At 39.7% G+C, this 25,826-nt stretch overlaps 1 protein-coding gene across 1 annotated transcript; it reads right to left on the bottom strand.

Moving 5' to 3' along the window:
• Positions 1-2,054: 2,054 nt before the first annotated feature.
• On the bottom strand, positions 2,055-22,217 carry LOC134217917 (uncharacterized). The gene is made up of 3 exons (XM_062696752.1): positions 21,636-22,217; positions 21,412-21,555; positions 2,055-2,073 (listed from the first exon to the last, which is right to left on the bottom strand). Exons 1-2 carry the CDS (start codon positions 22,196-22,198, stop codon positions 21,501-21,503), a joined length of 618 nt encoding a protein of 205 aa, XP_062552736.1. The 5' UTR covers positions 22,199-22,217; the 3' UTR covers positions 2,055-2,073; positions 21,412-21,500.
• Between the last annotated feature and the right edge of the window lie 3,609 nt (positions 22,218-25,826).

Raw genomic sequence — 25,826 nt, 5'->3', positions numbered from 1 at the left:
AGAGGAATTCTACATGTCTCCCAAAAAGTTTGAAGTTCAGTTACTACAGTCTTAGCAGCTGGTTTTATACTCAAGTGTTGATTTTTCATTATAAAACGCATCCGACCAAACACATCACCGTTTGAAGGCAACTTTACACCTTTAAAACTTTTAATTGGGACATCAAGTTCCATACTTAATTCTTCCTTAGATTTTGAATCAATTTTATGTATTCCACTTGCACGATCAAATATCACTTCACAAAAGCAAGAAGCACATTTGTCTTACAGGACCAGTGGTTTTGGAGATACAACGATTTGAAGAGTGAAAAATTAGTTACCTTATATCGAGGTATACCTGTAGAAATAAAGAGCTTTAATTTGATTTGTAAATACAACAAATAGGCCTAATGATTTGGGAGTTACAAATTTATGAATAATTAAAATTCCTGAAATGATCGATTTTTCTGAATACCCTATATTGAGATTGGTCACCATAAAGGGCAAATAATAAAATGGGTCCAATATTGTTCTATAAGGAACGTTCCTACCAAATATAAGGTAATTTTGAGGGATCATATCAATAATGTTGGATCTGAATGGCTGTATATTTTTATTCGAGGCTAACAAAATAAATGGATTTATTTCGTGTATTTACATTCACGCTTCGAAAATTGTACTCTAAATTATAGCATAAACCAAACTTGACCAGATTTTGAGTTCTTCAATTTATGTCAATTTTGAGTAAATTTTTTAGCGTTTTAGCTCGAAGATAAAACGACGCCAGAAAATTGCGAGATTAAACATCGAACAATATCCCGGATGTGTTTTTCTACTAAAAAAAAGATCCCCCCCCTTGCCCCCTCCCTCTCTAGCTACACTACTACACTACACTACGGAAAGTATTTACCAATCGGATAAAAATCCGCGAGATTGCGTGATAATCATGCATTTAATTTCGCACGGCACCGAATACGCCTGCATCGCCGCCGCAATGGTCGGTGGTACGTTGCTCTCATTTTAAACACCCCTGGGGGACACGCTCGACACCATCGACTTTGGATGCTTATAACTTGGCCAATTTCCAAGGGATTTACATCCGGTCTTCACCAGTCGCTTCCTTATATAAAAAAGGTTCTACATTTTGTCCACAGCAAAAATTCTTTGATTCCTTTCGGAAGCCTAAAAAGATTCCATTCAGAAGCCCAAAATAAATTCATTCGAAGCCGAAAATGATTCCGTTCGTAAGCTCAAGAGAAGTCCGTCTGCATGATTTTTTTTTCCAATTTCGTTTATTTGGTAGGCTCAGGCGTGTATAACACTTTACGGAGCCATGGTTCTTTGGGATATGTATAATCAATATCATTTTATTATGAAGTTAATAAGAGAGGGGAAGAAGCCAACATACTCGTGGTGACTCGAGGTTAGGTTTACAATGTTCAGGGATGGAAGGGGATTAGGATTCGGAAATCAGGGAATCATCATAATCAAAGAATGTCAGCTGCTCATCCGGTTATTTGGCGTCAGTGACGATGTGGCGTGTCGTCGTGCTCGAGGAATGGTTCGACTGGGAGCATCTTCCGGATGGCCAGAGCTACGGAGCTCTACGGAACAGACAGGCAGAGACCTAAAAAAAAACTTTGAAGAAAGAAAAAAAAACAAAGTATTAGATTTTGATGCCAGAAGAACAAAGAAAACCATAAATGACCTGCATATAGATTACATCACGATCTCCCAAACACTTCGAACTTCCCTGAAGGGTTGTTTACCTCGGGCCACAAGGGTATCCAATAGTCGCTCTCTGGAGGCGTCATTTTCCGAGCAGAACCAAACTACGTGATCGATGTCATCATAATCGGCTCCGCACCTACATAAGTTGCTATCGACAAGGTTTATTCTGTACAGATGTGCGTTTAGTGAATAGTGATTGGACATAAGCCTCGACATCGTGCGAATGAAGCATCGACTTAAGTCCACACCTCTGAACCACGCTCGCCCAGAAACTTTAGGAACTATACTGCCGTGAATCGCATATTTGTCCCATATGAATAGGAAACCCAGCAAAGATGGGACAGATATGCGATTCACGGCAGTATAGAAAATAGCCACCGTCCAAGTTCGTTGTGTGTCCAATTCCTTTGCCAACTCTGAAGAGTACTCTGACGGACTAATGGGAAAAACTTGTTGTTCGAGAGTTGTCTATCATAAACCTCACCTTCCTGTGCGCCCAACCTTTGCTAGCGAGTCCGCCTTCTCATTGCCGTAGATTGCGCAGTGAGATAGGACCCAAACAAAGGTAATCTTGAATGATCTTTCGACCAAAACACACATCTGCTCTCTTATGTTTGTAAGAAAGTAAGATGCGTGCTTAACATGTTTCATCGACCGGAGTGCCTCGATAGAACTAAGACTATCCGAGAAGATGAAATAATGGTCTACGGGCTGATTGGAAATTATCCCCAAAGCGAAGTTAATTGCTGCCAGCTCAGCAACATAAACCGAACACGGTTCCTGAAGTTTTTGGAAGGTGGTTGAAGTCACATTGAAAACACCGAAGCCAGTGGATCCGTTAATGCGAGAACCATCAGTGAAGTATCTGTTGTTGCAATTGACATGTTCATATTTTTCGGAAAAAAGTGAGGGAATAGATATTTGTCGAAGATGATCTGGTATTCCTTGAATGGCATTTTTCATGGATAGATAGTATTCAATTGAGCAACTGTCGTTGGTGAAGTGAACTCGAGATGGATTATAACACGGAAGACAAAGATCTGTTGATATGTAGTTGAGATAAACTCTAAGGAATCTTGAACGACAAATCAGTTCAAGCATTTTTTCGAAGTTATCTAGGACAAGTGTGTTACTTGTTCCACATTTGATGAGTATTCTTAGTGAGAGCTCCCAGTAACGGTGCTTTAAAGGAGTGACTCCAGCAAGCACTTCCAGGCACATGTTGTGCGTTGAATGCATACAGCCAAGGGCAATTCGCTAACAACGATATTTAATTCGTTCCAGTTTAATCAGGTGGCACTCAGCTGCTGAGAGGAAGCAGAAAGATCAATAATCTAAAACAGAGAGAATAGTCGTTCTATAGAGTTTGGTGAGGTCTTCCGGGTGAGCACCTCACCATGTTCCGAAGATAGAACGTAGAAAATGAATCCTTTTCCGGCATTTTTGTATCAAATACTCAAAATGGAGTTTCCAGGTACATTAAGAATCAAACATGACCCCAAGGTATTTTATCTTCTAAAATTGGTTGATGTCATCATTCAACAGTTTTAGTTTCAGTTGAGCTGGCACTTCCTAGTAAACACAACCAACTGAGTTTTTTGCGGTGAAAACTCGATCCCTAAATGTCTGGCCCAAACAGTCAGATTATCTAGGGTACTTTGCAATGGTCCTTGCAAGACAGCGGCACATGGACTTCTTTGAGAGACCACGGAATCATCTGCAAATTGTCTGAGCGTGCATTGTTCTTCCAAACAATTGTCAATATCTTTAACATAGAAATTATAAAGCAAGGGACTTAAACACGAACCTTGGGGAAGGCCCATGTAGCTATTTCTGGAAGTTGTCAGAGTGTGAAGTTCATTTGTTTTTCTGACAACAAATTGTACAAGAAATTATTCAAAATAACGGGTAATCCACTACTGTGCCTGACAGTACTTTTATGGAAACTGGAATCAAAAGCCCCTTAATGTCCAAGAATACTGAAGCCAATTGCTCCTTGTGCGCAAAGACCAGTTGTATATCTGAAGAAAGCAACGCCAGACAATCGTTTGTTCCTTTCCCTTTTCTAAATCCAAACTGAGTATTTGAAAGCAATGCATTTTCTTCGACCCAATGGTCGACTCTTGAAAGGATCATTTTCTCCAATAATTTTCTCATGCATGATAGCATGGCAATCGGTCGGTATGAATTGTGATTAGACGCTGGTTTCAGGCCTTTGAATAGCTATTACTTTGACCTGTCGCCATTCAGGTGGCACAATGTTGTACTCCATGAAACAGTTGTACAGGTCAAGTAATCGTCTTTTTGCGATATCTGGGAGGTTTTTAAGAAGATTGAATTTGATGTTATCGCATCCCGGAGCAGAGTTATTCGATGAAAGAAGAGACATGGACAGTTCCAGCATTCAGAATGGTCCACCCAAAGAACCGGGATCAGTGACTGATTCTCGAAATAGCGGTTCTGCTGGTACGGAATCTGAGCAGACCTTTTTTGCGAAGTTGAATATCCATCGATTGGAGTATTCTTCACTCTCATTGGTGGAAATGCGGTTCCGCATGTTGCGGGCCGTTTTCCAAAGTGTTGTCATTGAGGTTTCTCGTGATAGTCCCTCGACAAAACGTCGCCAGTAGCTACGTTTTTTTGCCTTGAGAAGATTTTTGAGTTTTCTTTCGAGCCTCAAATACTCTTCGAAAAGCTCAGACCTTCCGTGTTTACGGAAGGCCTTGAAGGCATCAGATTTCTCAGAATACAACTTTGTACATTCATCATCCCATCCAGGAGTGGCTAGAGATGTCGCAAATTAATCGATTATTTCGATTAATCGATTAATCGTTGAGATAATCGATTAATTTTGAATCGATTATTACCCAACGACTAATCGATTCAATAATCGAGAAGAATCAACAGTAATCGATTAGTTACTAATCGATTAATCGGGATTTTACGACATCATAAGGATGTCGCAAATTAAGCGATTACTTCGATTAATCGATTCATCGTTGTGATAATCGATTAATTTTTAATCGATTACTACCCAACGATTAATCCATTCAATAATCGATAGGAATCGAGAGTAATCGATTAGTTACTAATCGATTAATCGAGTTTTTACGACATCTCTAGGAGTGGCTGGTCTTCTGATGACAGATGCACTTGGAACGCGTCGTTTCTGAGCTTCTAGTACGCTTTTTTGAATCAACTCAATAAGGAATCGATATTCATCCAAAGGTGGAAGAGTATCAGTTGAGTCAATACCAATTTTTACCGCCGATGCAAATTTTTGCCAGTCAATGTTCTTCGTGAGATCGAAAGGAACATTAACTGGCTCAGATTTTTGATAGCCACTCTTAATTGTGGTGACTATCGGCATATGGTCACTACCATGGGGATCTTGAATTACCTTCCACGTGCAATCTAATGATAGTGAATTAGAACATAAAGACAGATCAATACGGCTTTGTTGACCATTTGGTCCTATTCGAGTTACTTCACCAGTGTTCAAAATATTCAAATTGAAATCGTCACACAAATCATAGAAAATAGGCGCTCTATAATCGTCATACGTTTCGCCCCATCCAATACCATGTGCATTCATATCACCCAATATCAATACTGGAGATGATAGGAGGGAGACTGCGCTCCAAAAATGTCGACGATTAAGAGAGGCATTTGGAGGAATGTACACTGAAGCTATGCAAAGATCTTTATTCTTCACATTTACTTGGCATGCGACGATTTCTAAGCCAGGAACAGTCGGAATGGGAATTATGTAGAAGAAGTAGCATTTTTTGATCCCCAAAAGAACGCCACCATAATGATCATCCCGATCAAGGCGAATAATGTTAAAATCGTGGAAGTTGATTTCATCTTCGGAAGAACGCCATGTTTCACAGAGTGCAAATATGTCGCAATCGGAATTGCGAATCAAAAACTTGAACACGTCTAATTTATTTTTTAGACTATGACAGTTCCACTGCAGCACAGTGATTGTATCTTGTATGGCCGTATTATCCATCGAAAGATACAATTCCTGCAAGAAGGGGCCATGAAACAGTCAATTGCTTCAGATAACTTTCCACTGTTGGTATAAAGAGGTCAATGATTGGCCTCAATGAATTCGGAATATTGAATAAATTCAAAAAACGGTCCACAAGGTCCTTAAAGGAGATCAATCCTCGCTTGGACGGAATTCTTTTTCTAGAAGTGCGAGTAACATTCTTTTTTTCGTTGATAGTCCTAATCGGATGTTTCTTTGAAACATCGGTATTTGGCAATGGCGGAATGTCTTGCTGCAACTAGGATCCAAAGGAGCAGTGAAGACAGGTTGCTTCGATTTTAAATAATCCCCATTGCCTTCAGATTTTGGCAAGCTTTTATGGATGACTTTGATTTCTTACGGCGCGATCCTGGGAAGACGGTTGCTTCCTCTTTTCGGGTACGTGTACCTCCGCAGAATCATCCATGTCGGCTACATCAGAGTCCAATTCGTCAATGGAAATGGAATCGTAGTAATCACTTACTTGAACGGTAGCTGAAATAGCAACCTTTGCAGTGGTATCGGCGGATGAGTCTTGCGCTTTAACCATTTCCGCATAAGTCTGCTTGGAGCGCTGTACCAACGAGCGCTTCACTTTTTGGGTGCGCTTTTTGTATACCGGGCATTCTTGCAAACCATGGGCTGGAGCCATACCACTATAAGCACATTTTGTGGCTTGTTGCTGACAGGACTCCTCCCGATGACTTTCGAAGCATTTAGCACAACGTGGTTTGTTGTCACAAAACTCGGCAGTGTGACCAAGTTGTTTGCAATTGGTACAATTAAATACCCTTGGCACAAAAAGACGCACCGGAAGCAACATATTTTCTATATCGACATATTTTGGGAGCATCGAACCGGCGAATGTCACCCGAAGCGAGCCTGACTTAGAATATATTTTTGCCATCTACGGTGGCTGCTGAATGCAATTCCTTGCAGTCCAGAATATCCACGGTAGATTGCAGGGCATTCTTTAGGCGACCTTGCAGCACATCCTTGCAAGTCAGGCTCGCTGCGTTGATTACACCTTCCATCTCGACCTACCGCGAGGGCACATAAACTAAATATTCAATATTGTATGCCTTGTCTTTCGCAGTTTCATTCGCCACCTGGTATGTAGGTGCGGTGATGCGTAGTTTGTTTCTGTTGATTTGATTGAAATCAAGTTTCGTAAAACGACGCGTCAAATCTCGTTTTATGCCCAGGAAATCTAGGCTCTTCACTTTCTGTCGAAAGTAAACAACCCAAGGCCCAGGCGAAGCCGCATGGTACAATCGTGTGCGAGTACTATCTTTTGGAGGCCCATTGCCTCCTACTGTCTCTGCCTCCATTCTCACCTTGCAAGGTGGAAGGATAATTATTCCTTATGCTAACTTATAACTAATAGCTTATTAGAAAAAATAAATATCAAGGAAAAAAAAAACTAATTCAAATTGTTTCTATTAGTTCCGCTCTGTGACGGGAGAACACTAAAGCAATCTCTTCCACTTATCTGCGTCTGCTGATGTAGGTAGCAGCAGTAACAATAGCCTGCTTCACTGGCGTCGCCAGAAGCAGCTACTTCCCTCGCCGACAGCGATCGCCTTGGATCCGTAGGTAGGAATAGCACCACACAATACTCGCACTACCGAACACAATCCGCGATGAGACACAGCACACACGTCTGGCTCGTTCAAGCTATCGGCACGGAATGTCTGCATGATGATGATGATACTTCCATCTATTGTAGCATGGCACATCCCTATATCACTGGCCATATCTAACAAACGATTTAATCCTGGTTGTAATATTGTTATATGTATTTCATCAAACTCCTGTATGGAGGGCCAAAAATGGGTGGGGTGGTTCCATAAGCAAAGACGCTTATGCGAATCCATTGGATGAATAAAGAATCTCCTTCCAGAAGAAAGTTCGTACATACAATAATATAATCTAGCCCTCGTTACCCAGATTGACCCAATAGATGGGGAGAAGAGCCCGCAATTTATCCACGAGATGTTAACAATGGGAAGTTGGCGATTCCACTCTTCCTATCCAAATCGCTTACATCGGGTGCGGGTGATGGTCATATAAACTTTTTTTTTTTAATATTTTATATAAATAATGGGATATAATGTAATTGCATATAATGGAATTCTCTCACCAAGTTTCTGTGGACGTGATCCTTTCTTCACACCAGTGTGTTTTGAGAATGCTTCAGTTTTGAACCATTGTCTTGAAAAGCACAGAAATTAGAAAGTTTTTGATAAAATGAAATGTTTGAGCCTTTGTTTCGTTTTATATCTCCGTTGAATCGTTCAAGGCGTTATGGACATCTAAGACGGGACACGATTGATCACTATCAAAATCATTTTTCTTCGTCGGGATATCTTGATGGCATTCGATTTGTCAGTGATACTTGAATTTCACATTTTCTACATTTCTACTTTCAACCCACCCACATCAACTAGAAGGGGTTCGCAGGCATTGCCGGGTGTGATTCTAGGTCCGAAACCATGGGCATTCATCTGCGATGCGATGCACTCTGGTTGACCAACAGAATGCCGACTTCTTTCACCTTTTGGCACAATGATTCTAGATCGGGCTTTTGTTAGACAAATTCCACAGCAGTCGGCGTCATCATCTCTTTCTTGTTGGCTTGTTGAACTGTTAAGCGATTGTTGTTACCATACTTCAGATATTCGGAACTTATGATCTGCGATGGTACTCGGGCGGGACAACTCAATTGCATCACTTCATAACAGCCTCTACGGACTACAAAGAACATACTATTTAAAAAGCTCAAACGAATTCCGTCTGGATGCCCAAAAGATACCCGTTCCGGGTTTCTGAATGGACTTTTTAATTTCACCACCTGTTTGTTACTTTACAGTAACATCAAGAACACATATTTCGACCTCAACTTGTCTTCAGTATTACGTAAATACTCGACTAAGTATTTCACCAAATTTTTGATTATTGAAACCTCGATTTTCTACGTTGTCAAAAGTACATGGTTTTTGAATAATTTTCTAATTCCTGTATCTTCTAAATTCCATACAGACAAATACAGACATTTTCTTGAGATTGATGCAGACTCATAAATATTGTATCTGGCATCCCTGTGCTGCGGATCGAGAAGCAGTTGGAGATGGCTGATTCGGATGCAGCCGTCTCCCCCTGACACGACAATGGCCAAGTCGGTACGTTGTGATCCGTCGCGCTCCCGAAATTACAAGCTCGGTCGCAAAAAAGTGTGGGATCGGGATCGCGAGGAGCTTGTTTTGTTTGAAAAAAAAAAAAACACGAAAAAAACGAAATTGTGAATGTTTCGTTTGTTACACTGGAAAAAAAAGTTTGCAGAAATAAAATGTGACGCTAAAGTAATTTTTTTTCTTGAAAATGTAAATATATTTTTTTTATTCGAGACAAACAGAAAATTTATTTGAACATAGATACCACAGACAAACAGACATTACACATTGAACATTCACTCATGAAATTCATCGTCGTTCAAACACTAACGTACGTACTTTGGACTCCGCAAGACGCTCCGATCGAATAGAGTTCGCCGCCGTACCAAACTGACTATCTACAAAACGCTTACAAGACCGGTAGTTCTCTACGGACACGAGACCTGGACGATGCTCGTGGAGGACCAACGCGCACTGGGAGTTTTTGAAAGGAAAGTGTTGCGTACCATCTATGGTGGGTTGCAGATAGTGGTGGTACCATCTATGGTGGGTTGCAGACCACGAGTTGCATCAGCTGTTGGGAGAACCATCCATCGTTCACATCGCGAAAATCGGAAGACTGCGCTGGGCCGGGCACGTAGCCAGAATGTCGGATAGTAATCCGGTGAAAATGGTTCTCGACAACGATCCGACGGGAACAAGAAGGCGAGGTGCACAGCGGGCAAGGTGGATCGATCAGGTGGAGGACGACTTGCGGACCCTCCGCAGACTGCGTGGTTGGCGAAGTGCAGCCATGAATCGAGCTGAATGGAGAAGTCTTTTATGTGCAGCACAGGCCACTCCGGCCTTAGTCTGATGATAAATAAATAAATCAAACACTAACGACATCTGTTGATTTCAGTTAGTTGGGCAAATCATGAACCAGATGGAGCTAGTGAGTAAACGTCAAACTAGAGCAAATCCGATGCGCGCGCCACGAGTGATCGATTGGCCAACTAATGGTTATTTGAATTAACCAGTAAATCAGTGAACGATGGAAATTTGACGAGTGTTATGTCTGTTTGTCTGTGTAGATACTATTTGTGGGGAATATTTATGTGTGCACTGATTAACTTAGTTAATTGCATTTATAGATTTCACGCATATCAAAGTGTGGATAATTAGTAGTGTGAACTAGACAGTAGTTTTCCGATATTTATTCCCTGATCATTCCCCCGAGAGGGTATCCCTGATAGGGTAAACAATCATTCCCTCGAGAGGGTACACAATCATTCCCCCGAAAGGGTACATAAGCATTCCCCCGAGAGGGTATCCCTGATAGCGTGAATAATCATTCCCCTGAGAGGGTAAACAATCATTCCCTCGAGCTTTATAAGCTCTTCCCATCACGACATATTTAATTATTAATCACTTGTCATAAGACGAATTTGTACAATCCCATTGAATTCCACCACTTAATTGTATCTTGACAGATACGTATTACAACCTTAACTGTAAGGCCGTCTTCAGTGTCTCGTACTTAACTCGACTTATTAATGTTTTTTTCTAATTTTGATGTAAGATTGATTGCAGTCATTGATAGAGCCTGGTAAGCTCTATCCATGACTGCATTCTAAGATCAGTGTTTGATTTGAGTTCAGTGTTAGAAAATGTAAACAAAGATTAAGAAAAGAAGTGGAGAGTTGCGTAGATTGTTGTTAATGATTTGGATTCGAATTACTTGTTTGGATGCTGTTGATGACACGACATACAATACTCAAGTGGCCCACTAAATCGCCTGACTTGAATAACTTCAATCGTTTAAGTTTTTGCATATTCCTTTCCGATTCTAACTGCACGAATTCATACAATGGGAGTAGATTTAGAATTGCATATAAGGATTTTGAAGGAGTGCTACGTATTGCTTCCTTTATAGCAGGCCTGCCCAACGTACGGCCCGCGGGCCGGATGCGGCCCTTGGCTCAATTTTTTGCGGCCCGCGGGGTGTAAGAAAAAATACTTCATAACCGTCCCGGAAGCTTTTCTTACTGGCTCGAGAAGATCCTTTTTATTATTTATTCATAAATACTGTAGGTTCTTACTAGTTCTATGAAATGCATAGTTATAGGGAATGCATATTTATCGGCTGTTGGTGATATCATGTGCACTAAAAAAGTATTAGTTTCTAGTAAAGCACGGTGAAGAGTTAAAGTTCTCACAGAAGATATAAAAATTACGTTACGTTAAAATTCCACCTGCTTCTGATTCTACCTGTTAGCAATCGAAAAAATTACCTAATTAAAAAAAACAAGACTCATGTACCTGTCTTCATAAGCGGCATTTATGATCATCTTTAAATAGCAGAGGAATTATCAGCTTTGATCCCAATGAAAGAAACGACTACCGGTATTATAGACCTGAGGAAAGCTGTTAAGACCTGTATGAAGGAGCTTGAACTCTTCTTTGAAAGCTTAAGGCCTAACAACTGATGGAGCTCCAACAATGACGGGTAAGAACACGAGCGTTGTGAAACTTGAAGATTAAAGCAATTTGTTTATTTGTTAAACAGCCACAAAAGTTAATTTGTGATATTTCTCAGCAAATTTTTTCACCAAAAAAGATCTATGTGCAAAAACGATCAATATTCGTGATGTAGCGACACTCGTTAATAAGAAAATCAACTTTACCTAAGCGAGGAAACTCAACCACCACTAATTCCAAATTATGTTGACGAAAATGGAAACAGAATACGAAGATTTGTTATGTTAGTTCGTTGGCAAACCCATGGTATCTTGTTTGAGATTTTATTCTCTTCGAAAGGAAATCACACTATTTTTACAAGATAAAGCAAAACCAATGCCCAAGCTGCATGATCCTGAATGGGTGAGTGGCTTGGCCTTTATTAGTACATATCACCAAACATCTCAATGACTTGAACATAAAGCTGCAAGTCAGGGATCAACACGGTGAACTTTTATTATTCAACAAGTAAACTATTGAAACAAAATTAAAACAATGATTGTCGAAAACAGATACATTTCTCTTATCCTGTAGAAAACAGTTCATGCAAATTTGTTAAATATGCTGGTAAACTCGAAGTCTTTCGACAGAAATTTTTAACCTTTTGAACTTATTTTTGAGCACACAGTTCCTAAACACCACTTACTGATGTTAATAATGTACCTGAAATCTTTCAAATGGACATAATTGACCTCGTGCTCAAACCTATGTTTCAGAAAGACACATCTTTTGAAAAATATTTTCTCTCTCTAGATGTACATATCTGTTTGAACAACTCTTATCAACAATGAATTATTCATCTTTATTATTTGATTGCAAAATTTGATCACCGATTGCGAAATCAATATGCGTCGAGTATTGGAAAGAATCCAACAAATCCATGTCCTGTTACGTAAAACGAAAAAAAAAGCAAGCAAAAAAAATGTTCAAATGCAATAATATCGTGTTGAGAAAATTATTTTGAGCTTTTTAGTGGAATGTCTTCCTTTGGTGGAATTAAATGGGATTGTACAAACTCGTCTCATGACAAGTGAATAATATCGTGTTTAGTTTTTCTTTTTAAAAATTAAGGCATTCTGCAAAAATAAACACCATTCTGAAAAAAAAAAGTTATTTTTAAAATAAATAAAAAATATGTACCGAATATTTCCTGGCCCGCCAGCTAGTAGTTATTTTGAAAATTGGCCCTTGACTTAAAAAGGTTGGGCAGGCCTGCCCTAGAACGTTTGGATTTTCTGCACAGTATTCCTCCTAATCCCAAATAAAAGTGTTTAACCGTCATATTACTTGTTTGGCTGATAAGATTAAGCATTTACTATACCACATGATAAATTTATTTTCAAAAGCTCCAAATGCGGTGAGCATTGGTTCTGATTATGCATTTCAACTTGTTCTACACAGCTGTGCGGTCCCCAACACAAAATGAGTGATCATTCTGTTTTTTCGCACTTGTATACAAGTTTGATAAATTTGTTATGATTGTTATGATTCGGAACAGTTTTCGCGTTTCTTTTATCGTTGTTTGTTATCTATTGAGAGCGATTTCTGCATACCCTGCTCGAGGGTGGATGGGGAAGTAGAGATGTCGTAAAATCCCGATTACTCGATTAGTAACTAATCGATTACTCACGATTCCTGTCGATTATTGAATCGATTGATCGTTGGATAATAATCGATTCAAAATTAATCGATTATTACAACGATGAATCGATTAATCGAGGTAATCAATTAATTTGCGACATCCTTATGATGTCGTAAAATCCTGATTAATCGATTAGTAACAAATCGATTACTCTCGATTTCTCTCGATTATTGAATCGATTAATCGTTAGGTAATGATCGATTCAAAATTAATCGATTATTACAACGATTAATCGATTTATCGAAGTAATCGATTAATATACGACATCTCTATGGGGAAGGTCTTTCCCAGAGTGCGGCAGCGGATTGAGCCGGGTTGACCGAATCGAGGAAATCCTCTCACTTTTTCCACTTGGTTTCAGTTATTACTGACCTGCAATACTAATGATAGTGGCTGAGTGTCCATTAAAGATAGCGGGTGAACCGCTGTTGAGCGCTACAAGATCCGCAGTCTCGAACGATTCATGCAGGGCGTTACCTCGGACATCAGTCCTAGAATCACCTCAGGCAGGGTGATGAGCAAGAGAAGAACAGGCGAAGGAGAATCGTCGATTATATTGCTTACTTTTCTTTTCCACAGCGTAGATAGACGATTACACGCTAATTTGGAAACTAAGTACCTCGGAGACGGGCTCCGACAATAAGGAAGTATTCGTTGAACTTGACTCACACGCAACATCCCGAAGGGCTCTCATCACTGCGCATTTCCAGAAGATTTGTTTTCCTTACTAGAACATTCCTCTCAAACCCTGTGCCAAGTCATACCAAGTTAATTGGCCAATGTTTATACATAAAAACCCAGATTAATCCACCTAGCGGTGATGGTGCCTTTCTCGACCTTCGTAAAATGTATGTGCTTGAAAATAGATGAGCTAGTAGCTAGGAGTAAAAAAGGAAAAAAAAATCTTTGTCCGTTCTATGAAAATCGGATTATTTCGGATGTCAAACTGCATCGCGAGTGCTGCACGACTATGGCATAGATGCGCACCACTCGCGATGCAGTTGCAACATCCGGAAATGCCAGAAAATGCGATTGTCGCGAAACATCGGTTCGGTTCTCGACTTGATCTACAATATGCTAATAAGAATTTCGACAATTTTTATCCTTTTCCAATCTTTTTGACGTACATACCTCTGTTTTATTTTACCCAGTCATATATTTTAAGGATATTACTTTTTGATGTTTGTTAAACTGAAGCTCCGACTACACAAAAAGAAAACGAAAATGTCATTCCCATCAAGCGAGCGGAGGGCAATATTTGTTATGATATAAATATCATGACCGTCTTTCTGCCAAATTCTCGTATGAAGAGGGAGGGAAGTGTATCAGTGTGGAAGCATCCGACAGTTCGTTTTCGAAGAGAAATTATAGCCTTTCGGAACAACTTTGTTTCACAAGAAAGGCAAAAATGGTGGCCAATTTCTAAGGCAATAGTCCAATCTGGCCAATTTTCAATAGAAAATAAGTAATAGAACAGGATTCCGCGTCCAATGCAATTTGTTGTGAGTAATTGGATCGAGGGTAAGTGCATTAAAAGTGAACTAGGCTTTTCTACGCGCTTTTTTATAACACAAAGTATTTTGGCTATAATTTCTGTGCCCATAGTCCGATCTTGGAATGGAACTTGTTGCAAGTAAATCGTTTCGGAGGATAAGTACCGAAAAAGTGAGCTAAACTTTTCGCACTTTTGTTGGGCGCATACACACACAGAGACATCATCTCAGTTCGTCGAGCTGAGTCGATTGGTATATAACACTATGGAAGTCAAGGCATTCTGTAAAAGTTTGGTTTTGGAGCGAACATATAGCCTTTTTGTATACTTTTTAGGCAAAAGGCAAAAATTGTGTTTCGACCATAACTTTCGATCCCATATTTCGATCTGGCCAATGATCAATAGGACACATTGGGACAGGATTATGCGTCGAATGCAACTTGTTGCGAGCAAATAATCTGAAGATAAATGCCTAAAAATGAGTGACATTCTTTAAGCGTTTTTTTCGTAAACGTTTGCATTGGAATCTGCGTCGAATGCAACTTGTTGCATGTAAATCGATCAAGGTTAGGTGTCCGAAAAATAGGTGACATTTTTTGTGATTTGTCTATTAAAAAAAAGGTAGTTTGGCCATAACTTCCGATCCCATAGTCCGACCAGGTCAATTTTCAATAAGAAACAATGGGACAGGATCCTGCGTCGAATGCAACTTGTTGCGAGTATATCGGTTGAGGATAAGTGCCTGAAAAATGAGTGACATTTTTTACGCGATTTTTACGTATAAATTTGTATTTTGGCCATAACTTCCGATCCCATAGTCCGACCAGATCAATTTTCAATAGGAAATAATGAGACAGGATCCTGCGTCGAATGCAATTTGTTGCGAGTAAATCGGTTGAGGATAAGTGCCTGAAAAAATGAGTGACATTTTTTACGCGATTTTTACGTATAAATTTGTATTTTGGCCATAACATCCGATCCTATAGTCCGACCAGATCAATTTTCAATAGGAAACAATGGGACAGGATCCTGCGTCGAATGCAATTTGTTGCGAGCAAATCAGTTGAGGATAAGTGCCTGAAAAATGAGTGACATTTTTACGCGATTTTACGTATAAATTTGTATTTTGGCCATAACTTCCGATCCCATAGTCCGACCTGGCCAATTTCAATGAGATATAATGGGAAAGGATCCTGCGTCGAATGCAATTTGTTGCGAGCAAATCAGTTGAGGATAAGTGCCTGAAAAATGAGTGACATTTTACGCGATTTTACGTATAAATTTGTATTTTGGCCATAACTTCCGATCCCATAGTCCGACCTGACCAATTTCCAATAGGAAACAATGGGAAAGGATTCTGCGTCGAATGCAATTTGTTGCGAGCAAATCAGTTGAGAATAAGGGCCTGAAAAATGAGTGACATTTTTTACGCGATTTTTACGTATGAATTTGTATTTTGGCCATAATTTCCGATTCCATAGTCCGACCTGGCCAATTTCCAATAGGAAACAATGGGACAGGATCCTGCGTCGAATGCAATTTGTTGGGAGCAAATCGGTTGAGGATAAGTGCCTGAAAAAATGAGTGACATTTTTTACGCGATTTTTACGTATAAATTTGTATTTTGGCCATAACTACCGATCCCATAGTCTGACCTGGCCAATTTCCAATTGGAAACAATGGGACAGGATCCTGCGTCGAATGCAATTTGTTACGAGCAAATCGGTTGAGGATAAGTGCCTGAAAAATGAGTGACATTTTTACGCGATTTTTACGTATAAATTTATATTCTGGCCCTAACTTACGCTCTTATGGTCTGACCTGGCCAATTTCCAATAGGAAACAATGGGACAGGATCCTGCGTCGAATGCAATTTGTTGTGAGAAAATCGGTTGAGGATAAGTGCCTAAAAATGAGTGACATTTTTACGCGATTTTTACGTATAAATTTGTATTTTGGCCATAACTTCCGATCCCATAGTCCGACCTGGCCAATTTCCAATAGGAAACAATGGAAAAGGATTCTGCGTCGAATGAATTTTGTTGCGAGAAAATCGGTGGAGGATAAGTGCCTAAAAAATGAGTGACATTTTTGCGTCGTTTTGTGCGCACACACACACACACACACACACACACACACACACACACACACACAGACATCACCTCAATTCGTCGAACTGAGTCGATTGGTATATAACACTATGGGTCTCCGGGCCTTCTATAAAAAGTTTGTTTTTGTAGCGATCATATAGCCTTTACGTATACTTAGTATACGAGAAAGGCAAAACCCTGATTAATCCACCTAGCGGTGTTGATGCCTTTCTCGTGCAAAAAAAAAATACTGAAAAATATGGGTTAGTGTTTTTAGCGTATTTTGCGCATGGAAAATAGTATTTTGGCCATAACTTCTGAACTCATAGTCCAATATAGCCAATTTTCAATAGCAAACAATGGGACAGGATTCTCAGTGGAATGGAACTTGTTGCGAGTAATGCGACCAATGCTAAGTTCCAAAAAGTGTGTCTACAAAATTTTGTACACATACACACACACATACATACATACACAGAAACAGACATCACCTCAATTCGTCGAGCTGAGTCGATTGGTATATAACGCAATGGGTCTCCGAGCCTTCTTTCAAAAGTTTGGTTTTGTAGTGATCGACGTATACTTAGTATACGAGAAAGGAAAAAAGCTGTCAGGGAGCAAGTAAACAATCTTCTTCATCGCATGCGCTATGGAGTGTGGGTTCGATTCCCGCCCCGGCAAGGAGGAAACTTTTGGTGATCCAAAAAAAATCTCCATTGGTCCACTGGGTGTTATGTGTCCCTGTTCGTTGACTCATGCTAGATGTTAAGTGTTCAGTCTGTACGACCTCTGGTTGAAGACGGTGTTCCTGTCTTATATATCAACACCTCAGTGTGCCAATCGGTGAGCAGCAAGCCATGTCTCGGCCTCCTTCCGTCAGATCTCTGGGACGAGAGATCCACGGAGAGCTACTGTCATCGCATTTCGCCCCGGCCATTTGGGATCCCACATTTTGGCGATCCTCCCAGGTTAATTATAACTATCATGACGCTGATTTCAAAAAGTTAGTTGAATAAAAGTCAAGATAAAAGTGGTTAATGAGCAAAGTGATTCAAACAAAAAAACACAAGGCAAGTTAGTTTGTATTGCTACAAAGCGCGTCTGGTAGGCCGCTGGAAAATGGTTTGTGGTTTGGAAAATTAAAAATCATGCCTGGAAGACCACTGGAAAATAGTTTGGAAAATCATGAAACGCGTCTGGAAGACCGCTGGAAATGGTGGAGTTGAATGCAAATTGATGGAAAAGAGGGAATTGATGGAGGTTTGGAAAACCAAAAGGCGCAGGCAAACTGTTTGGGGTTTAGAAAGTCATAAAATGCGTCTGAAAGACGGCCGGATAACGGTTTGTGGTTTAGAATAAACCAGGCGCGTTTGAGAGACTGCCGAAAAAAAAGGTAGACGATCTAGAAAATCCCAAGGTGGGTCCTAGAGGCATTGATTTTGGATAAAATAAATTTAGTTTGAAGTTTGTCCACTAGGTGGCTTCAGTGTACATGAGACTAACAGTCAAATTAGTTCTAACGAAATCTTAGAGATATGAAGAACTATCGTTGCCTGGAAGGCAGAATATAGTATATTTCTAGACCAACATTTGAAAAGGGCGTAACAGCCAAAATTTATTCCTTCTGATTCTTCGTCTACATATAAAGCTATATATGTGGAAGAAGAATCAGAAGGAATAAATTTTGGCTGTTACGCCCTTTTCAAATGTTGGTCTAGATTTAATATACTAGCTTAAAATTTATTTTGGAATACACTGACTTAGTAGTCATAGCGGAATTACCCGTTGGATTAGATATCAGGAATTCACGAAGTAAAAAAAACGTTGCCACCCTTCACAAAGCACAAATAAATTTGGAGTTGTTGGCTAATAGTACTCAACATAAGTCTAAAATTTAAGTTTATTATCTCATTCAAGTATGATATCTTTCCCAAATTTTAGATAAATATCATTTTCTAGACAGTTGTTCGGAAGTTCAACATCGACATGTTGAAGGCCAGCTTGATGGTGCTACTATACACGAGGCTAATAGTAAAATTGAATAGACGAAATAAGATATTTAGATTATTGCTGCAACCTATAATGTTTCTTGACAGATGATTGGGCCATCAATAGGTACCAATTCAGTTTAAACATTTGTACGATACAATCTATTGACTTCCATATCGTTGTTCTGTGATTGAAAACTACGATTTTAAGACAAGTTTATTTTGGAGTTCAGTTTTTAAAGGAATTAATCGGTTTCTTAAATGCATCATGTCCAATGTGCATCTTCGTCGAAAATAACTTAGGAAAAAATTATTGCGTCCTATGCTAGAGGATATTTTGTATGAGAGAAGAAGGAGAATGTGGGGTTTGAGTAAGTTACCATCAGCGTGACAATCGGTGAGCAGCTAGGCCTCCTTTCGTCAGCTGCTGTCATCGCATTTCGTTCCGGTCATTTGTGGTCACACAGGAATGACACTTACTTCCCTTAAAAGTTATCGTACCATCAGCCCGGAATATAGACGCCGGAACAATACAGCTATTCTGATGTATGGCAAAGGCAGGTGCTTCGATAGTTATTATTCTCAAACAGCCCATGCATACTTCAACACTTTTAACCTTTCGGAACATTCACCGTTGTAATTAGTACAACACCTTCGAAAAAAGCACGCTTGTCGTTTACAAGAACGATGGGACTGCGTAAGCGATCCAGAACCTTGCGAGTCTCGGAAGAATAAAAACCTATATAGGGAGCGGGACCATTTGGGCAGCACTCCTTATTCCCGTCCACAACTTTAATAACTCGACCGCGTTCCAACCAATTGGCTTGATTTTTTGTACATCACTAGAAATCAACAGAAACTTACCATGTACTAAAAAACAAGTAATTCGGTTGTAATGCACTCGAGTAATGAACGTTACTGACAGGAATAGGGGTGCTGCCCAAATGGTTCTCTACCCTACTTTTGTCACAATTTGTCAACACATTAAAATTCTGTTCTTTCCATCACTTTCATTTACACGCTAGTTCATTCTGCTTTTAGCAGCATCGCGATCGATACCAAAGAATAAAACTGTTGATACACCAATAAAAATAATATGATACAATCATTTCATAAATAATTCATAAAGTATTTTCATTTTAGCCTTGTCCTGGGTGAATGTATAAGTAATTCTTCATTTTCTATTCTCAATTCTCAATTTAATTACAACCAATCGAAAACAACCTAGTTTGACTGGATGGTTGATGCGGGGGTTTGAGAATTGCATTCCATGATTATTGATTATTGGTTTTTCTCTCAAGACTCCCCTTCCCTGGAATTTTTTTTTTAATATAGACAATATTTCGCTCGACAGCCTTTTTCGTGCCTTTTTATAGAGAGAGTTCTATAAAAAAGGCGATCACCCTTACATTAGGGAGATCGTTCTAATCATTTTCATTGATTTACATTTTTACATTCATTTTTTCGAGAATTTGTTTATGCGGTGCAATTGTTTTTCAAAGTCTGGGAAGCGATGTTAGATTGAAATAGCAATTTCAATATCAACATTAATTCTGAATTCCCTGTCGATTGCAACTGGTTGCTAATATTCGGTCAACGCTAAGATTTAAAAAGGGCGTCTCCTAGCCTTCTACAAAATGTTCGTTTTCTATGTGATTCTTGACGTATAAGGCAAATATTATTCATTTACCAATCAAGGCCATCGAATTGTAATTTGTTTAATAAAAATGTTTAGCAGTCTCAATAAATTATCAGTGGAATAAAAACACCTTTTATCCGTTACACGAGTTGAATTCCATGCATTGAACTGGAAAGATGGATGATCAGCAATCAAACAATTAAGGCTCCCTAAGGGTAGGTAATTGCCAAATTTATTGGAAAATTAGTGTCGACAATCAAAACACGATTTATTGCGGGCGCTGGCCACGCCACGCCAATTTACTTCCTCTGTAATCGGCGAAAACGAATCGGGCTGCAAACAAACCAGGCATTGCGTAGCAGCTTTCACCCTCAAAATGGGAGAATCTGCAAAAGTTATTGCCAATAATCGAAAATTACATTCCGATTTTCCGGCCAACAGAATGTTTTGGTTCGGAATCATTATGTAGGAAATGTTGAACCGGCTCTACGACATGAAGTGGTTTCTATTTTGCTTCGTCCACTTACTCAGTTCCATATGAAGGGTTGAAAAAAGGTCAACCTGCATCTGTTGTCGCAGTCATCTTCATGGACCATAGTTCGTTCCGTTAGATTTGTTGAAATGCAATGTTACCCGTTTCTTCTTCTAGCTCAATATCAGCTCGGAAATAGAATCCTACCAATCGATGTTATTTACTACTCCTAGCTAAGGTAGTCGCTGCTAGAGAAGGAACAAAGAAATATTCGACCCGTCCCTGCCCAGCTTGCTGGAACACTGTTGGGTGGCTTATTGAGGAGTTTGGTAAAAACAGATCACTCTCACCGGGAACATTAAGATAAGAGACCTCGATAGATAGGCTTGGACAACGAAAGGAACGTGAATGTTTTTTCTATAGTTTTGCAACCATTATTGCTTCCAGAGCACAATCATATTTAACACATATTTTAGCATTTTAAATTATTTTATGGGACTATTTTATCGTGAAGATTTCGAAGCGTGAACTTTTCGTACATTATATCGTCTCGAAGCAACTTCACAAACTCATATACCGACTGAGCTGCAGGGAAAACAGCACTAAAGGGCTGAAGCACTTCCAAACTAGACCAAGAAAAACAAAAAATAGAAACACAAATCAAACATCTAAAAGCGTCTTCTATTTCATCGTTTGATAATCTCTTAATTGGTTCGAATTTATGCTGGTTCAAGGACTGATCCAGTTCCGGATTGCTTCATCATTTGCCGAGCAGCTCTTTGATGGCCTGCTCCGTAAGCAGAGGCTTGGACGTCCTGCAAAAAGACAGCGAATGAGGGAGAAAAAAATAGCAAATCGATTAAATCAAGCCGGACAGACGAACGACACCCTTTACCTTTTCAATTTGAGAATCTCCTCCCCAACAGCGTTCCCGGCCTGGCTGAGACTGAAGTAGTTTTCCAGCTCCTGGATTGTAGCGTGGGTGGGGGCGTTCACCAATTTACGGGCACTTTCGCGGAACCGTTCGATGCAGTCCTCAATCTCGGCATGCATAGCGTCCAGCTTGTGACGGGAAAGGAGACCCTGGCCGAGGTACCGTTCGGTGGCATCGTTCATCTGCGTGCACAGACACAGAATGATGAAGTCCACATAGCGGGAGCGGATGGAATTGCGGGAACGGATCTGTTTCTTCTCCACCGACTCCAGGTGCAGTGCGTACAGGAGCAGGGACGCTATGAGAAACACTGTGAGGATTCCGAATGTGACACCGAAAGGGAACTCCTGTATGTTTTCGAATAGTTTTACGAAGAATTTCGGCTGGTGTACCGTGATCCAGTGGATTGTTCCGGTGCCGAAGCCGATCACCGCGCTAACGATGAATATTCGAACGTAATTTTGTACGAGACACTCATGGAGCCGGAGAAGCTGGGATATAATGAAACGACCAATGAGCGCCATTTTTGAATGCCAAACAACAGTCAAGGAGTACTGGATTGAGATTTTTAATTAGGAGGAAAATTAGGATATTTAACGCTTCTCATATAAATACCTAAATGGAAAGCCTAAAAATTGTTCTCTTACTTATATGCACTTGACACACACATCAAACTTGAAGACACTCCCACATCTTAATTTTAAGCAAACGGAACCCCCATTGAAATGATGTTTTGTCACCGTCAGTCTATCTGATGAAGAGTTCATTGTTTGACAATCTTGGTTATTTTTCGGAACAAGAATGAAAACGAATAAAAACCGACTGAGCCTGGCTGCTACAGGCCCATAAAGTTGACGGTTGATAAGAGAAAAATAAATATCAGCAAGAAAAAAAGAATCATCGCCCAAGTGAGCAACATGACAACTTGTTGTTCATTGTTAAGAGGCACTTGTGATGATTTTCCAGATTCCGTCGCCGGAGCTCAAGGCGAATAAATTGAGTCACATGTCAAAGGCAGGGAAATTTTTACTGCCACCGCCAGCACCCCGTTCTGGTTCTTTGGTAAGCCCTTGAAAAAAAAGCGAAGAAAAACAACTTACGCCGCGATTTCAAACAATGAGGGAAAGAAACGATATCGCCAAACATTTTCGAGTGGAAACGGTGAGATGAAGGAAAAAGTGTATTTACCCATCCGTGAAATGACGACGGTTAAGATCTGTGCTTGTTTCGGTTGTTTTGTCAGCCCAAAACAACAGATTCAATTAAGTGCTTTGATTTATGTACTCATGCTTGTCGATAATAGGGTTAATATGTTCCAACATTATTTGTATATGATTTGGTACTTTTATGTGTGATACAACGTAATCCACACTCACGTTGCATGATTTAAGCTCGCGCGTTTAAGCCACTCGCGTTCGCCTAAATGTATGTAAGCATGGCAAAAACATCGCATTAAAGCTCCACTCACTGAACAAGACAGACAAAATAACATTTCGGAAAGGATGCACTCTAAAAAAATCGAAGCTGCGTTTCGCCTGGTTGACCTCGGCATCGTATAATGTGCAAGTTATACTCCATAGAAGAATGTTAATACATAGGTTTATAATCCCAAATAAACTATTTTTAAAGTTTTCTTGGTATAGACATTACACAATTTTGAAACTGAGTTTTGCTTATGTGCTATAATAGGTGAGTACTATTTATGAGTGTTATTCAAATTCAGCATGCATTCCTTGTGCTTTTTTGATGTTTCTCCAGTTAACCAGTTAATGTGTATCAGAATAATTAAAAATTATACCTAATTGAATGGTCTTAAGGTCACTCCTGACAGCTCCTGACTCCTGACAGGCGGCGGACAACTGTCATTTTTGTTGATTCAGCTTTGCTGCGTCGCAGCATGCGTGAAAAAATAAAAATGACAGTTGTGCGTTGCTTCCGTATCGAGTGGTGTGCCTCCGAAAACGTGAGCACTTTGAAACTTGGATTCTGTCAGGAGTGACCTTAAGGCCTATTTTCATTGCGGCCGGGTCGGGCCGGTTCCAGGGTGGGAAAGCTTTCGTTTTTATGCTGGGATATTTGCCAATTCACATTACACCGAGTTATCCCGGCTGGGTAAATTGTAAGGGTATGCGATAACACACTTTTTCCTAACGAAACGAAACGAAACGAAATTTAAAATATCTGTGTTGATCCGGATCGAAACGAAACGAAAAATATAGATTTACTTTCGAGACTTCGAAACGATACGAAATCAAGGATCATTAATTTCGAAATTTTTCGAAACGAAACGAAATTTTATTTTTTTTCCGCGGAATTTTTATTAAATTGGTTTAACATCATGTACGCAATTCTGATTTCACTTTTTCGAAGTCAATAACTGTTTGCGACCAATAGAGTTATAATAACAGAAAAGGTAGTCTGTGATAAATCGCCGCATTCTCGCCGCATGTGATAAATCGGCGACAAGGCAAAACCCCAGCATTTGTGCCGCTTTCAAAAGAATTCATCGTAGAGCGTGTGCTCCCGAATCTGATCAATTTTATATCAGTAAGTATGTAAAAATATAGAAATTGTGAGATTTTTCATATACGAATTCAAATAAAACCTTAATTCACTTAAGGATTATGTAATTATGCTGATGCATACTACATATTGTCTTGTCAGCGTGGTTTTATAGTATTGAGCTAAGTCAAAATTATAAAATGAATGCTTAAGTTTATTTTTTCATTTAGTGGGATACTCAATTATGTATCCACATCTGCCAGGCGTATACGCAGTTAGAGAACTGATATTACTAGACCAACATTTGAAAAGAGCGTAACAGCCAAAACTTATTCCTTCCTATTCGTCCTCATATATATAACATACTTTTGCTCATTAGAAGAATCCTGTCCACCTGATTGTACGACAATTCCCCGAATAACAATTCCCCGAATGCAATTTCCCCGAATGCAATTTCCCCGAATAACGATTCCCCGAATGTACCAATTCCCCGAATGTAACATTTCCCCGAATGTAACAAATCCCCGAATGTAACATTTCCCCGAATTCTTTTTGAGTGCGGCACAAGGCGATGGGTATGATTGCCGATCCGGAGGTTGCGAGTTCGATTCTCGGTTCGGCCTAAGATGCTTCAGGGTAGGAAGATACGGGAAAGCTTTCAATAACTGTGTAATTAATAATAGAACACTAAGTTGAAAAACAGGCCAAGTTTCAGATAGAATTTAAAACCATTTACGATGAAGACAATGCACTGAAAGAAGGCAATGCTTTCTATGAATGAACGCATTTGGTCTGTATAAGACGAAGTGAGGAGATAATCCTTTCTATAAATTATTTTTATAATGTATTTTCTATAATATATTTTTAAGCCCGGTTTAAAGCCAAGGAATGTCTTCTTAAATAAACGCGTCTGTGCAGTATAAGACAACGGTAGAAGATAATGCCCTCCTTAGCCGTGCGGTAAGACGCGCGGATACAAAGCAAGACCATGCTGAGGGTGGCTGGGTTTGATTCCCGTGTCGGTCTAGGCAATTTTCGGATTGCCTGGGCATAAAAGTATCATCGTGCTAGCCTCATGATATACGAATGCGAAAATGGTAACCTGGCTTAGAAACCTCGCAGTTAATAACTGTGGAAGTGCTTAATGAACACTAAGCTGCGAGGCGGCTCTGTCCCAGTGTGGGGATGTAATGCCAATAAGAAGAAGAAGAAGATAATGCCTTCTTTAGATGATAGCATCACCCGGTATTAGGGGAAAGGAAGTGATAATGTCTTCCTCAAATGAACACATTTGCCCGGTATAAGGCAAAGAGGATAGATTGCCCCTTCTTTAAATTAATTCGTTTGTCTGGAATAAAGTGAAAGAATGATACAATGCCTTCTTTAAATGATCGCGTCTGTCCGGTGTAATGAGAATGGAGGAGATAATGCCTTCTTTAAATAAACTCGTCTATCCGGTATAAGGCCCTTCGAGACAGAAATTCTGTCTGCGATAAAGCAAGAAGAGTAAATAATTCGTTTTTTAAGCAAGTAGCTCGCTTACCAGGTATAAAAAATGAATGATATGAAGCAATCATATGTTTCAAACCTGCTGCTACCCGAGCAAAGTCTGAAAACATAATGAGAGCATATAGAAAACATATTTTGATA

The sequence above is a fragment of the Armigeres subalbatus genome, chromosome 2 (assembly GCF_024139115.2).
Source record: "Armigeres subalbatus isolate Guangzhou_Male chromosome 2, GZ_Asu_2, whole genome shotgun sequence".
NCBI classification, from domain to species: domain Eukaryota; kingdom Metazoa; phylum Arthropoda; class Insecta; order Diptera; family Culicidae; genus Armigeres; species Armigeres subalbatus.
Note: the sequence above shows the minus strand (reverse complement) of the source record. Positions and strands in the feature narration are given on the sequence as shown.